We start from the raw sequence: 12,215 nt of genomic DNA, 5'->3' as shown, positions 1-12,215 counted from the left end.
CACCAGGTGTGAGTGCAGTGTGGTTCTTAGCAGGCGTTGAACCTGAGGCAGACAGAGTGGGCCAGTGAAGCTCAGAGTGAGCTACCGTCCAACACCCGAGCCGGGAGCCACCGGGTTTTGGAGCCTGCGCTTACTCCACTCAGCTCTCTCGTTAAGTTTTAACTGGAAGAGGCCCCAAGTCCATTCTCACGGGTTCAAGTGGGCCACGCAGAAGCTCGGAAACAGGCAGGTTGGGCGAGCTTGGGTTTCACTGGGTAGCGGCGCCTTCCAGGGCTGCACAGCTGGTGACGGGAGGTGGGATTCAGCGCAGGGCTCCTCCCCCTGTTTGGTTTCCCACCAGATGCACCCCCTTCTTGTGGGACAGAACCACTAGGCCCGGCCCAACCCACAGAGCTAAGGACAAACACCACCGCTGCCCATAAGGCCGAGTTGCAGGTTCTCTGACCAGCAGAGGGCACCGGGTGTTTAGAGAAGTAATCCCCCGGACAGGGTTCAAACAATGCCTAAGAACTGATGCTTAAAGAGTTTTACTAGCAAAAGAAAAAATCAACGGAGAATTAAGACCGACTTACTGCCCCTGGTCTGGCGGTCGTTTCTCCAAGATTTTCTCCAGCAAGCGCTGACTGCCCACTGAGTGTCCCACTGAGTGCCACTGTTCTACCCACGGGGACCCGGTTCCTCTCCCAGCAGACAAGCCCCTGCCCCCACCTCCCCGTCCTCGCTGTCAGGGTGCTGCTCCTCGTCACAAGGCCCGTGTGTGGCGTGTGCGGATGTTGGGGTGCACCTTTCAGGTGTTAAGCTACGGCACGAACGGAAACCCCTTCAACGTACAGCGATCAAGCTCTGATTTAAGCTACAGTTGGCCTCAAGTAAAAGCTATGTGTTTCCAGTTCACAGACCGTTTGTTCAGGATAGAAATCCACAAGTTTTACCAATGAAATCAAACTACTAATCATTTGCACCAGAACAAGCCTGCCTCACTGAATGGTGTGTGTGTGTGTGCGCGTGCACGAGTGTGTAAGGTCCGCAGCAACCCGGATGCCACACGGTGAACTCCTCTCTGCACTACCACACACGGCCAAGTGGCAGAGGAAGCGGGGAACGCCCACTGGGGCCTGGCCTTGGCCCCTCCCAAGTCTCACGGCCCCCCAGGGGCCAGTTTGGGAACCACATTTCACTTCCCATCAGCTTCCCCTGAGCCCATGGGAGTGTTTTTAGCCTTTAGATGACCCCAATCCAGCACATTCTTGTAGGAAACAAGCTTCCCCTTTCCCAGCCAGCTCGTTGCACGTCACGAGTTCCCTGGCCTGGCTCACCGCCCAGCTGAGGGGAACAGGCCTGAGACTCGGCCAACCCCGCCCGGCCCAGCCCTGCCCTCTCCAGCAAGGTCAACGGAGGTCGTTGCCAAGGATGCCTCTGGGCCTGCGGAATAAGGAGCTTCCTGGGCAGTGAAGGCAGGACCGTGACCGGTGGTTATTCCTTCTGTCTCTCGTAGCTGAAGCCGCGGCTGCTCTCTGGTGCTCCTGGCTCCGCCCCACGCCTCCTGGGGAACGTACTTGGTTCTCCTTGTTCTACCGTCCCCCTGAAACCCACGGTCCCCCCACCCCAGGGTCCCGACCTTTGCTCCTGTACTTAGAAAGCACTCAGCAAATACTGAGTGGAAGAATACACTTCTATCCTTTCCCACTTGACATAAAATGCAATTTTTGATACAGGAGGGAGAAGGGACCCCACGAAGGGCAACAGAAAAACCAACACAGCGCACTTAGAGGCTCTCGGCTGGACGGGAGCCAAAAGTTAGGGTGCAATAACAAGCTGAATTGAACAAGTTTTCAGACAAAAGACTTGTTCCCTACCACGAAAAGTCAGTCGGTGACCAGGCCGTCACTAACAAATCGATAAGCCCCCGGGCGGGGTTTTGCGGAGCTGCTGGGAACCAAGAAGCACCCACAGCATCTAGAGGCCAAGGATCTTGTGGCCAGAACAAGATTTACATTTCAAATAAACAAGCGAACAAATGCTGAGGTTCATTCACAAAATAGCTGGTTCCCCGCCAGGGCTCAGGCTGGGCGAACTCCGCAGGCAGGTCTCAGGGGCTTCGTGACCCACGGCCAGGGCAAGGACAGGAGTGGACGGCACTTAATCCAAACTTGAGGGTTGCAGGCAGCTCCCTGAAGGGTGTGGCGCCTGGTCGAACCAGCAGGTGGCGCCCCAGGCAGGGAAACAGCAGGGGAAGCCCGGCAGCTGCGGCACCGCCCATTGAAAAGGTCGTTCTCGCCCTGGGCCTGGCCTCCAGGTTGTACGGACTGACGCAGGACAGAGGCAGAGTCAAGGTCAGGAAGCACAGGTGTGAGACAGCGCTCGTTTCCCCACACACCCCATGACCGGACAGAAAGGGGAGAGAGCCACGGGACAGAGCCTGGAAGTGACGCTTCGGCCGTCAGAGTGACACTTCCAGTGACAGACTCCAGCAGGTCTGACCGCAGACTCACGGGAGACCTGGCTCTTGCTCTCTTTAGGGGGGCTCCCCACCTCGACAAAAGCTTGGGGGTCCCTCTGCACTGGGCGAGCCCCACGGGCCAGGCGAGCCCAGGACGTGGCAGCGTCAGCTGTGGCAGCAAGGACAGCCGCCACAGGGGGCTTAGCAGTTCCTCCCGCTGACCATCTGCTTGTCCCCAGAGACGGCCGCCGCCTGGAGGGGTTGTGCGGACCAGGAGGGAGCTTGGGGTGGTGGGCTGGCCTCGGCCATGCAGGAGGCAGGTTCCAGTGAGCGCTGGCCCTGTGGACGCTGTGGGGTCTGGTGCCCACCCCAGCACCCGTCCCAACCCTACAGGGACAGACCCCTGTGCTCCAGGCCCCTGGGCTGCAGACTGTCAACCCTTGGCCCACAGCTGCTTCGCTCCCAGCACCGCCCTGACTTGGAGGGGCTGCCTGCCTCGGGGGGGGGGGGGGGGGGCAACACCCAACCTAAGGGAGGGACAGAGCTGAAGGCCAGTCCCGGTCCCGACCTCCGACATCACCCTGGCCCACTTCCAGGTGTCTCCCAAGGGTGCGCCCTGCTACAGCCCAGTTCCACTGTTTAAACGAGGGGCAGCTAAGAGGGGATTTATTTGATTATTCTCGGTACCATACATGTGAGATGTATTCTTTTACATCAATGCGCATGTTAATAAAAGTACTAATAAAAGTGTACATTTCTTGAATTTCTGTCTTATCCTTTGCAAGAAGTTTGCCAGAAATGTGAACAAGATATGTGCTCATTTTCCCCCGCAGCCCTGGGGCCACAGTCCCCTGGCAGCCCCGGCAGCCCCAGGCCCAACCCCGACGTTCTACCAACACACTGGCCGCCCTCACAGTGCCACCACCAGGGTCGCAGCGGGGCTGCCCCTCCGGCAGTCTCCACGTGTTTTAGGAGAGCAGCAATTCCCCTCCTGCGTCTGCGCTGTGCAGGTCACTCTGCCAGGGCAGGGTCCCGGAGGCCGTGTGCCGCGGCTACAACAACTTTTTGGACTACACCTCATTCAAATCCCGGTTGTGCTGCCCCAGGCAGACGTGGTCCTGCGGGGTCCTCCTGCCTGTGGCCAGCACATCACAGCTGAGTTTACGGAGCTGGACGCTGTGCAGGCTGGGTGTAGGGAGCAGGGCCACTGAGGTGACCGAGCCGACCGCTGACTGCCGACCACGGGGCACATCTCAGAACAGCACGCTGCGTGGACCCTTCGCTCCTGGTTCCACGAATCGGCCAAAGGTTCCTTCCCCGGTCTCAGAGAGTTATCTGTGACCGTTGGCACAGTAATAATTCTGTACGGTGCAAACTAAACAGATAACAAAATTTATTGAGTAAATTACCCTTGAAAACAGTTTAAAAAAACATGAAAATAAGTTTCACACAAACATGCAGTGCCCACAAGGACGTGCCGGTGTCCTCAACGCGAGTCCCACTCACTCCTGTTGACAGTCACCCCCCTCCGTCCCGGAGCCCCGAAGGGTCGGGGACACGCCCTCTGAGAGGGGCTGGCAGCTGCCTGGCAGGAAGACCTTCCTTTTTCCCTGAAGGACACCAGGGTCATGACCTCCCGGCAGAGATGGTGAGGGAGCGGAGCCCAGGGTGGAGCCTGCGGATTTGGGGGCCTGCAGAGGAGACTCGGGGCTGACGTGACCCGCTCTCTGGGACGTTTCTAACAGGACAGCACGTGCTGTGACCCCTCGTAGGGCAGACCCTGTGCTGGGGCCGATGTGGGGGGGCGGACCACCTGGGCTTCCATTCCCTTTGCACCTGGCGGGTCCCCAGCTCCCAGGTGAAGCTGGTGCAGCCCCGGCCTCCAGAGACTCTTTATTCGCCCTCACACGCAGCCCGGCACACGAAGGGTGGCAGTGGTGGGAGGTGCCGGGCAACTGTAACTAAACTGATGATGGCCACCGCTCCGGCAGCGAGCAGAACGCAGGTCCACGTGAGCAGTGGAACCCAGAGACGTGCTCCGGGGACCAGAGACACGGGCTGCTCGCGACGAGCCTTGGGACTCACGCTGCAACTCGACTGTCTTTACGCGACTTTGGTGCCTTGCTCACCTCGCTTTCTGCATTCATAGTTATTTTAAACCAGTATTTCATCAAAACGTTGTTTACCTTGGGTGCTGAGTTCTGCCCACCCCCCTCCAATCCTGCACTCAAGGTGCAGGCCTCCCCAGCTGCCCCCAGTCCTGCACCTGACCGAGGGGCACAGGTAACAAAGTCTGAGCCCCCCCCCCCCCAGTGCGTGCTGGAGCCCAGACAGCACAGAGGTGCGTGACTGCGCAGGTGCTCTGACAGCGGGTCGAAGCACGGAAAGGAGGGACGAGATGGGAACTGGAGGCAGGAATGTCAGCCTGGGCTCATTCAGCTGGCATCCTGTTTGGGAGGAGGGTGGAGGGCTGCCTGGAGGCGGTGGCTCCGGGATACACTGCCAGGGGGACAGGAGCTCAAGAGCACCACAGTGACCACGTGCAGGGAAGGCCTGCTCCTGTGGGGCGGGAGATGAGGGCCAGAGCCAGCGGAGGGGCCGCCCCTGGCCCTCCAACCCCCCAGCCCTCCAGGGAGAGGCAGGAATGCTCACCACGCACGCTCTTGCCAGGAGACCACTGGGGCCTGCAGCCAGAACCTGGCCCGGGGCGGCAGGGACAAGCAGCCCTGAGTGAGGGACCAGCAGTGTCCCGTGACACAGCAGACAGGCCACTTCTGAATGTTGAACTGAAACCACGAACTCAACACTGAAGAGACCTTGGCCTCAAGGCCCTGCTGGGGAACTTGCCTGTCAAGGCCCCCGGGAAGGAGCCTCAGGGAGACTGGGGCACTGTGCCGACCCCCCCCCCAGGTACGCCCCTCCCCGCCCAGGCCCTGGGAAGACCCCCGGGGGCTGCTGCGGCTTCCTGGGGCCCAGGGACAGACCCAGACAAGGGTGGGTTTGCATTGTCCTTCGACTTCCCCCCTGGGCTCGCTCCCCCTGGGGTTGAGGAGGGTGGTGGAGACGGGAAGGGAGGAGCAGAGATGGGGGCCAATTAAGTCATTAGAGAGAGTGAGTCCACCTAAAGCGACCTCTGCCCTGAACTGGCGGCAACGTCAGGAGCTGATGTCAGGAGCCAACTGCCACTGCCAAGGAGAGGAGCACTCGGCCTGGGAGAAAGGTCGGCGTCCCCTACGGAGGCTCAGGGGCCTTATCTGGGTTTCAAAGGTCCCCAAGGCCCCTCCCATGCAGAAGAGCTGGCTGCAGAGAGAATGCTGCGCCCAGACACTGCACACAGGGCCTGGCCGGCACCCGCCGCTCGCCCCTCTTGCCCGCCAGTGCCCGGGCACGCACAGCTGCCCCGCTTCCCCCCAGTGCACGGGCGCGCCCCGAGTCCTCAGCAGGCTGCAGGCGGGCCTCCAGGCCCCTCCTGTGCTTGGAGCTGCATGAAGGTGTGTGTGCGGCAAACATCAGTGTGCACACACACAGGTACACAGGAACACGTGTGTGCGTGAGTGTGCACACACATACCCACAGGCCTTCCCCTGGAAGAACCTGCACAAATGTCACAGTAACTACGGCCAGCTGGTAGCAGGGGCCCTCGATTCGTTTTTTCTTTATGCCTTTCAATATTGTCTAACTTACATGCATTCACTGTTCCTTAACTTACAATTCTGAATTTTTCTTAATGATGTAAGGAGTATTCAATAAAGTGAGAAAGTGTGAAGACGGCTGGCCATTTTTCCTGTGTTTATGAAATCACACCTGCGCCGTGAGTCCCCGTAGCACTGTGCCGGCAAGACGGCCTTCCTCCTGGGCGGCCTGCGAACGGGCGCCTCCATTCGGCAGCACAGCTGGCAGGGCCCCGGCATTACCGCGGTGACCACTGGGACCAGAGTGGAAAGCAGGGGCCCCTGTTCGCTGTTCCGCACGCAGGCTGTTAGCTCCTCGCGTGCCGCGCTTACGGCAGAGACTCGGGCCCTGACGGCTTTCGCTGAGGAGCGTGCACTTGCCTGGCCCGTGCTTTCTACACCCCGTGCGGTCTCTGCCCTGGACTCGGGAGTCTCTTGGAAGAAACCGGCAGGGTGGCCGGCCACCCCCACGGGCGCAGCACGAGTGCAGGGAGGGCTGCGGAGCTGCGAGCCTGGGCTGCAGGTGGAGGTGGGCGAGGCTGGCTTCTGGGAAGTTGCATTCAGCTGCTTCTTGAAGTCTGAGTGGGTGTCCGGGGGTGAGGGAGGGTTTCCAGGCAAAGGAGGACCAGGGACGCAGGCAGAGAAGTGCTCAGGGTGGGAGGGAGCACAGCCTCAGCGCAGGGAAAGGCGGGGGGGGGGGCTGCAGTCTGGGGACGGAGAGCGGCAACAGCTGACTGCAGCTCTCTCCACACCAGGGGCTGACGCCAGGGACACAGTGAAGGGTGGGGAGGGGGACGGGTGGTCGGGGGCAGCCTGTGGCCCATCACAGAAGGCAGGGCGGTGGGGATGACTGATCGATCGTGGGCTGCAGCCCTGGATGGGAGCAGACAAAACATGGAGGTGACGAGGGGCAGGGACTGTGAGGCCAGTGTGACAAGCAGTCATCCACGTGGACCTGGAGGTCGCCCGGGGCAACAGCAGGGCACAGGTGGAGGGGGCCAGGTTGTCAGTGACTGATGACAGATTGCAGCTGAACGGGCACAGATGGAGACAATAACAAACAAGGCAAGGGGCAGACCACAGGAGGGCACAGGCTGGAAGGCGAGTAGAACTGGGTTCAGGCGAAAAGGTTTCCTTAAAAAACAAGAGGCAAAACACAAAGTTCAAATGTGGGCTGCGGCCATGGGGAGCGAGCAGAGACCAGGCACAGCCCCACCCTGTGTGGCGCAGGGGCCCAGGGGCAGAGCACCCCCCACCACAGACCCAGGTCACAGAGGCCAGGAGGTCGAGGGGTCACTGGACTGACCCACAGAGGTTGTGAGCTGGCCCTCTCCTTGTCGATGAAGGAGCAGCAGCAACGGCCCCCCACCCCCAGTGTCCACGGCTCTGTGGTCTTTGGGGAAGAAACCTGACCTGACCTCCCAGGTTCAGACCCTAAGACCTAACAGGTCTCCACCCCTACATGCAGCGGCTGGGTGCTCCCCTGGGTGCTCCCCTGCGCCCCTGCCGTGCTGGGGCCTCCCAGTGCTCCTCCGAGGCCCCACACACGGCCCCTCCCGAGTGAGTGCCCCTGCGCATGGAGAAATCAGCCAGCCTGGGCCTGAAAAGCAGGGTTCAGGAATTCTGTCTCCGTCAAAGGCCTGAAAACACGGTTTCCGTAGTGACAGTTTAGAAACTGCTCTAGCAAGGGGGCAGAAGGGCTGCCGTCATCTTGGGAACCTGATCCTTTGAGACGAGCTTGAGATGTGAGTCTCCGGACTGCGGGATGATACCAGTGTCCCCCTGGTGCCACAACTCGGCGGTTTTTGTCTCTTAGGGGCGACCTTGAGACCTTCGGAAGGTCGCTGCACCTAAGGCAGCTCGCCTGGCTTCCCCGGGGGCAGAGGGATGGGGTGGGGGAGCGGCACAGGGCTGGCGGCTGGGCCTGAGCACCAGAGGACAGCACACTGGGAGTGCAAGATGGGGCCGAAAGACATTTAGTATGTGCACGCCCTGGGGACACGGTGGGGACAGCAAGAGGCTGCAGGCGTGAGCAGGGGCACCGACAGCCGTGTCCCTGGAGGGACAGGATGGGTCAGGGGCCAGTGTAGGGGGTGCTGGCCGCTCCCCACCCCTCAGGGCTGACGCCCACCGCCCTGCCGCACGCCCCCTGGAGGAAACAAAAGGCAGGGCAGCTGCACTGAAGGTGTGTGCCCAGAGGGCACAGTCCAATGGAACCCCGTGTTCCCTTCAAATGTGTCGGCCATCCTTCCTCTGGGCCCAAACGGACTTGTGGGCGGGTTGGGGGGCTTCTCCATTGATGTAAAAGTGGCAACCACAGTAACAGGTTCTCGAAAGAACTGTCACTTTTCTCTCAGGCCGGTTGATAACCACACTCCGCTCTGCACGCCAGGCGCACAGCTCCCCCCGGCCGCTGGGCCTGGCGCTGCAGGCCTGTGCTTGGGGAGAGACGCTGAGCTCCTCCCCGCGACCCTCAGGCCCCCCACCCCACACAGGGAGTCTCCGGGACTGGCTGCGGGTGGTGGGCCGCGCACACGTGCAGAACCCGGGAGCGGTGCTAATGAACCAACCACACGGCTGACGTCTTGCGTTCGCGTCCTTCGTGCACGGCAGTGGTTTGAGGCTCACACTCCCCCGTGGGGGTCTGCGGGCCACCCAGCCTCACTGCTGCCTCTCGAGGTTTCCCTCAGCGGCCATCGCCCTCCATGACACTGCGTCTGCCCCGAGCGTCATGCTCTGCCCGGGGCCGTTTGCCCGGACTCCCATCAGCCCCACAACACGAGGTGGCACCACCTCAGGAAAAGGAGCCCCTCTCTGTCTCTGTGCCACATGGCCTCTGGCCTTGAAGCTGTGTTGGACCAGAAAGCCCTGCCGGCGAGATAGCTGCTTGTGTACAAGTGAAAGGCCATTAACACCCGCACTTCCCAGACGGTACTTGGTGTGCGCTCCAATTACGTTATCTCCAGTACAACGTACCCTCTGAACTTGTGAGCAATAAAGGAAATCTGTCTTCAGACAGTACGCATTCTAATTCTCGAAACAAATGTGCCCACAAACAAATTGTAGTTCAAGAAAGCGTATGCTTAGCATGTTGCAATTCGGCTGAATTTCAGAAAAGGAACTAAGAAATCTGCAGGAAGCAACACTGGCTTGGCCTTCTGTGTATTCGGGCGACCTCCTGAACTTCGAACTGCCATATCACACAGCACAAGTCGAGTCTAAGATAAGAAGCAGGATAACTTCCCTCCCAAGGTCGGCCCTGGAGCTCAGACTTCCTAGAGGCTGACTCTGCTGCAGACCATGGCGTTCGACGGGACTTGGAAGATAGACCGGAATGAGAACTATGACAAGTTCATGGAAAAAATGGGTAAGCACTTTGTCTCTAGCGGGTCCTCCTAACCCCCTCTACACCCCGGGGCTGAGGCAGCGCCCCTGCTGCGGCATGAGGACCGGGCGGTGTGCTGGGGCGGGGCGGGGCGGGGCAACCGCCTCCTCCTCCCTGCTCCCACCGGGAGGAGAGCAGACCCTCGGAGCCTGGAGCAGCAAAGGGATCCCGGAGTACCGCTCACCCGCCAGGGGCCGGCTAAGCCCCCACCAGGGAAAGCCGGCAGGTGGTTCTGGTTAGAAAGTAACTAACAAATGGCAGTGTGTGCGGGGAACTGCAGACTAGAAGTTTGGACCCCGGGGGGTGGAAGAGCAGAGACCATGTGATGAAGTGAGGGCAAGGCGGCAGGTCAAAAGCCGCAGCGCTGAGGGAGGAGGCTGAGCTCTGCCCCCTCTGCTGTGAGAACCCTGAAACGGTCTCAGGCCAACGTGCAGCTTCTAAAGGAGGTTTCACTTGACTGATTTTAACGTCTGCACCAATTCTCTGGCAGCGCATTCGCTGCACAAGATGGGCAAAAAAAATCTGTGTTATTACCGCAGAATACAAACCTGCTTCCATTGTAACCTACAGTTCAGAGGTTACAGTTCCAAACCTATGGAGTTTGCACATTCTACGATGATGAACTTGACTGTAAAGACTGCAAACTGTCGCATTTTTGTGACAGAATTGCCACAGAAGGCAAAGAGAATTATGAAGTTCAACATTTAAAACCATCATGGCAGGTGAAGGTGCCATAAATAAAGAGTACCAGGCATGCAGAATTAGGGTTGAGCACCCTTATAAATAAATGGATGGTTTTAACTCTTCACTTGTCCTATCTGGAATTCGGCTTACTCAACTCTGAAACAAAAAGTTTGATAATTGTAACAAAGTTACTTAGTTCTAAGATTCTATAATTTTATGCTTCCTTTAATTTTTCTGGAAAAAGTGCCCTTTCTGTGTTGGAGCTTGAACTCTCCCCCGGAAGCAGTCTGAACACTGTTGTGCGAAGGACGTGCTCCGAGCCCCCGGCCCCGTATCTGTAGGAGCCAACACAGAGCGGTGGCCCTGACTCTGTGGCACCTGCTGTCCCCCTCTGCAGGCATCAACGTGGTGAAGAGGAAGCTGGCAGCTCATGACAACCTGAAACTGACGCTCACACAAGAAGGGAACAAGTTCACAGTCAAAGAATCAAGCACTTTCCGGAACACCGAAATCGTCTTTGAGCTTGGCGTTGCTTTTACTTACAGCCTGGCGGACGGAACTGAACTCAGCGTGAGCCCTTTTTATAAGCAATGCCTCCCTGACTTTTCTACGCAGTACAGCTGGGACGATCTCTGCCTCCCGTCCCTGGGGGCTGGGCTAGTGTGGGTCTCCTCCACTCATGGTTTATCCACAGTGTATATCGCTCAAGCTGGCAGAGCCTTTAAATGTTCTTATTCTCATACATATCTGCAAGGAACCTGGGCTGAATAATTAGAGTTAGAAAAAAACCCTTTCGATGACTGAGTATAGGCCCATTCATAAAGTAAAGCGTGGTGTTTTCAAGTTCACCAAGCTGACAGCAACAAAATTGCTGTTCTCTACCTTAAACATAACAGGCACTGATAAGCATAATTGAAATGATAACACGACTGACCAAATTAGTGAATGAGTGGGTGGCCTAATGCTACAGGGAGGTCACACCTTCTAATGTTGACGATACCACATTTTAGGGGACCGTATGTTTCAACAGATTTTTTTTAAAAACTTTTTTGTCCTCAGAATTTTTCTAGTTAAATTATATGTTTGCAATGACAAACCGTTAAATATTTTATCAGTTTCGACCTTTTAAAAACTGCTGTAACAATTACCTGAGTTCAAGGCACGTATCCAACTGTACCTGGGGCGTAGGGGCGGGACTCACTGGAGGCAGAACCCGCGCCTGCCCGCGGCCTGGCCCCGCCCCCGCCCCCACCCCGGGACTGCACGTGGCTCCTGGGCTTGCTTCCCCATTGCAACCCCCACTTTTCAGGGGCACCTGCGGGTGGGAGGGGCCCCTCCACACAGCTCGGTGCTGTCCCTGACACATGCAGACCCAAAAAACGCTCCTTTCTTACTTTGTTATTTTCGCACAGGGGACCTGGAACCTGGAGGGAGGTAAACTTGTTGGAAAATTCAAACGGGTGGACAACGGAAAGGAGCTGAACGCTGTCCGCGAGGTGGTCGGAGGCGAGATGGTGCAGGTGAGCTGTACAACCCTCATGGCTACTCCCCACGCCCAGAGTAACGACATAATATAACGTTATTTTCGTGGTTGCTGAGTTACGTCTTCAGTAAGCAGACTATTACTTTTCGCATAAAGCCTCTAGTTTAAGAAACAGAGATCTCTGCAGGTGCCCGTCTACTGAAGAGAAGCTACACCCACGTCAAATGCACCGGTGCTGACCACACTGAACGTGTCGCTCACACCAGAGCGGGTTTAAGGGGTGCGTCCTGCACCTGGACGAGGGGTCTCTATCGAGTGCGAGAAATAACAGTGCACTCATTTCGAAGCTACAGTGATAGCACACGAATCTACTCCGATCTTCATTCAGCCTCGAGTCTCACTGCTGAACTCCCCTGTCTGTTAACACCTTCCAGACCTACGTGTACGAGGGAGTCGAGGCCAAGAGGATCTTCAAGAAGGAGTGAGTGCCGCCTGCCCGGGGGCTCAGCCCAGAGCCAGCGGACGCAGGGCCCACATCGGCCCTGACCCGCC

General features: G+C 58.2%; 1 protein-coding gene and 1 long non-coding RNA gene across 2 annotated transcripts; one reads left to right on the top strand and one right to left on the bottom strand.

Annotated features, from left to right (window-relative positions):
• Nucleotides 1-3,091: 3,091 nt before the first annotated feature.
• On the bottom strand, nucleotides 3,092-5,273 carry LOC128626362 (uncharacterized). Its single transcript, XR_008390297.1, has 2 exons — nucleotides 5,093-5,273; nucleotides 3,092-3,815 (listed from the first exon to the last, which is right to left on the bottom strand). It is a non-coding gene; the product is annotated as an uncharacterized LOC128626362 (long non-coding RNA).
• A 3,980-nt stretch (nucleotides 5,274-9,253) lies between these two features.
• On the top strand, nucleotides 9,254-12,215 carry FABP2 (fatty acid binding protein 2). The gene is made up of 4 exons (XM_037129934.2): nucleotides 9,254-9,478; nucleotides 10,578-10,750; nucleotides 11,593-11,700; nucleotides 12,098-12,215. Exons 1-4 carry the CDS (start codon nucleotides 9,412-9,414, stop codon nucleotides 12,146-12,148), a joined length of 399 nt encoding a protein of 132 aa, XP_036985829.2. The 5' UTR covers nucleotides 9,254-9,411; the 3' UTR covers nucleotides 12,149-12,215.

This window comes from Artibeus jamaicensis, unplaced genomic scaffold, assembly GCF_021234435.1.
Source record: "Artibeus jamaicensis isolate MK-2021 breed Jamaican fruit bat unplaced genomic scaffold, CSHL_Jam_final scaffold_537, whole genome shotgun sequence".
NCBI lineage: Eukaryota > Metazoa > Chordata > Mammalia > Chiroptera > Phyllostomidae > Artibeus > Artibeus jamaicensis.
This window is presented reverse-complemented; position numbering and strand designations above follow the sequence as displayed.

What these genes read in the sequence shown, in the direction of transcription:
- FABP2 (XM_037129934.2), top strand. Translation starts at nt 9,412, where the DNA reads ATGGCGTTCGACGGGACTTGGAAGATAGACCGGAATGAGAACTATGAC. An exon ending in CAAGTTCATGGAAAAAATGG is followed by an intron (nt 9,479 to 10,577) that starts GTAAGCACTTTG and finishes CCCCCTCTGCAG; the next exon opens with GCATCAACGTGGTGAAGAGG. An exon ending in TCGGAGGCGAGATGGTGCAG is followed by an intron (nt 11,701 to 12,097) that starts GTGAGCTGTACA and finishes AACACCTTCCAG; the next exon opens with ACCTACGTGTACGAGGGAGT.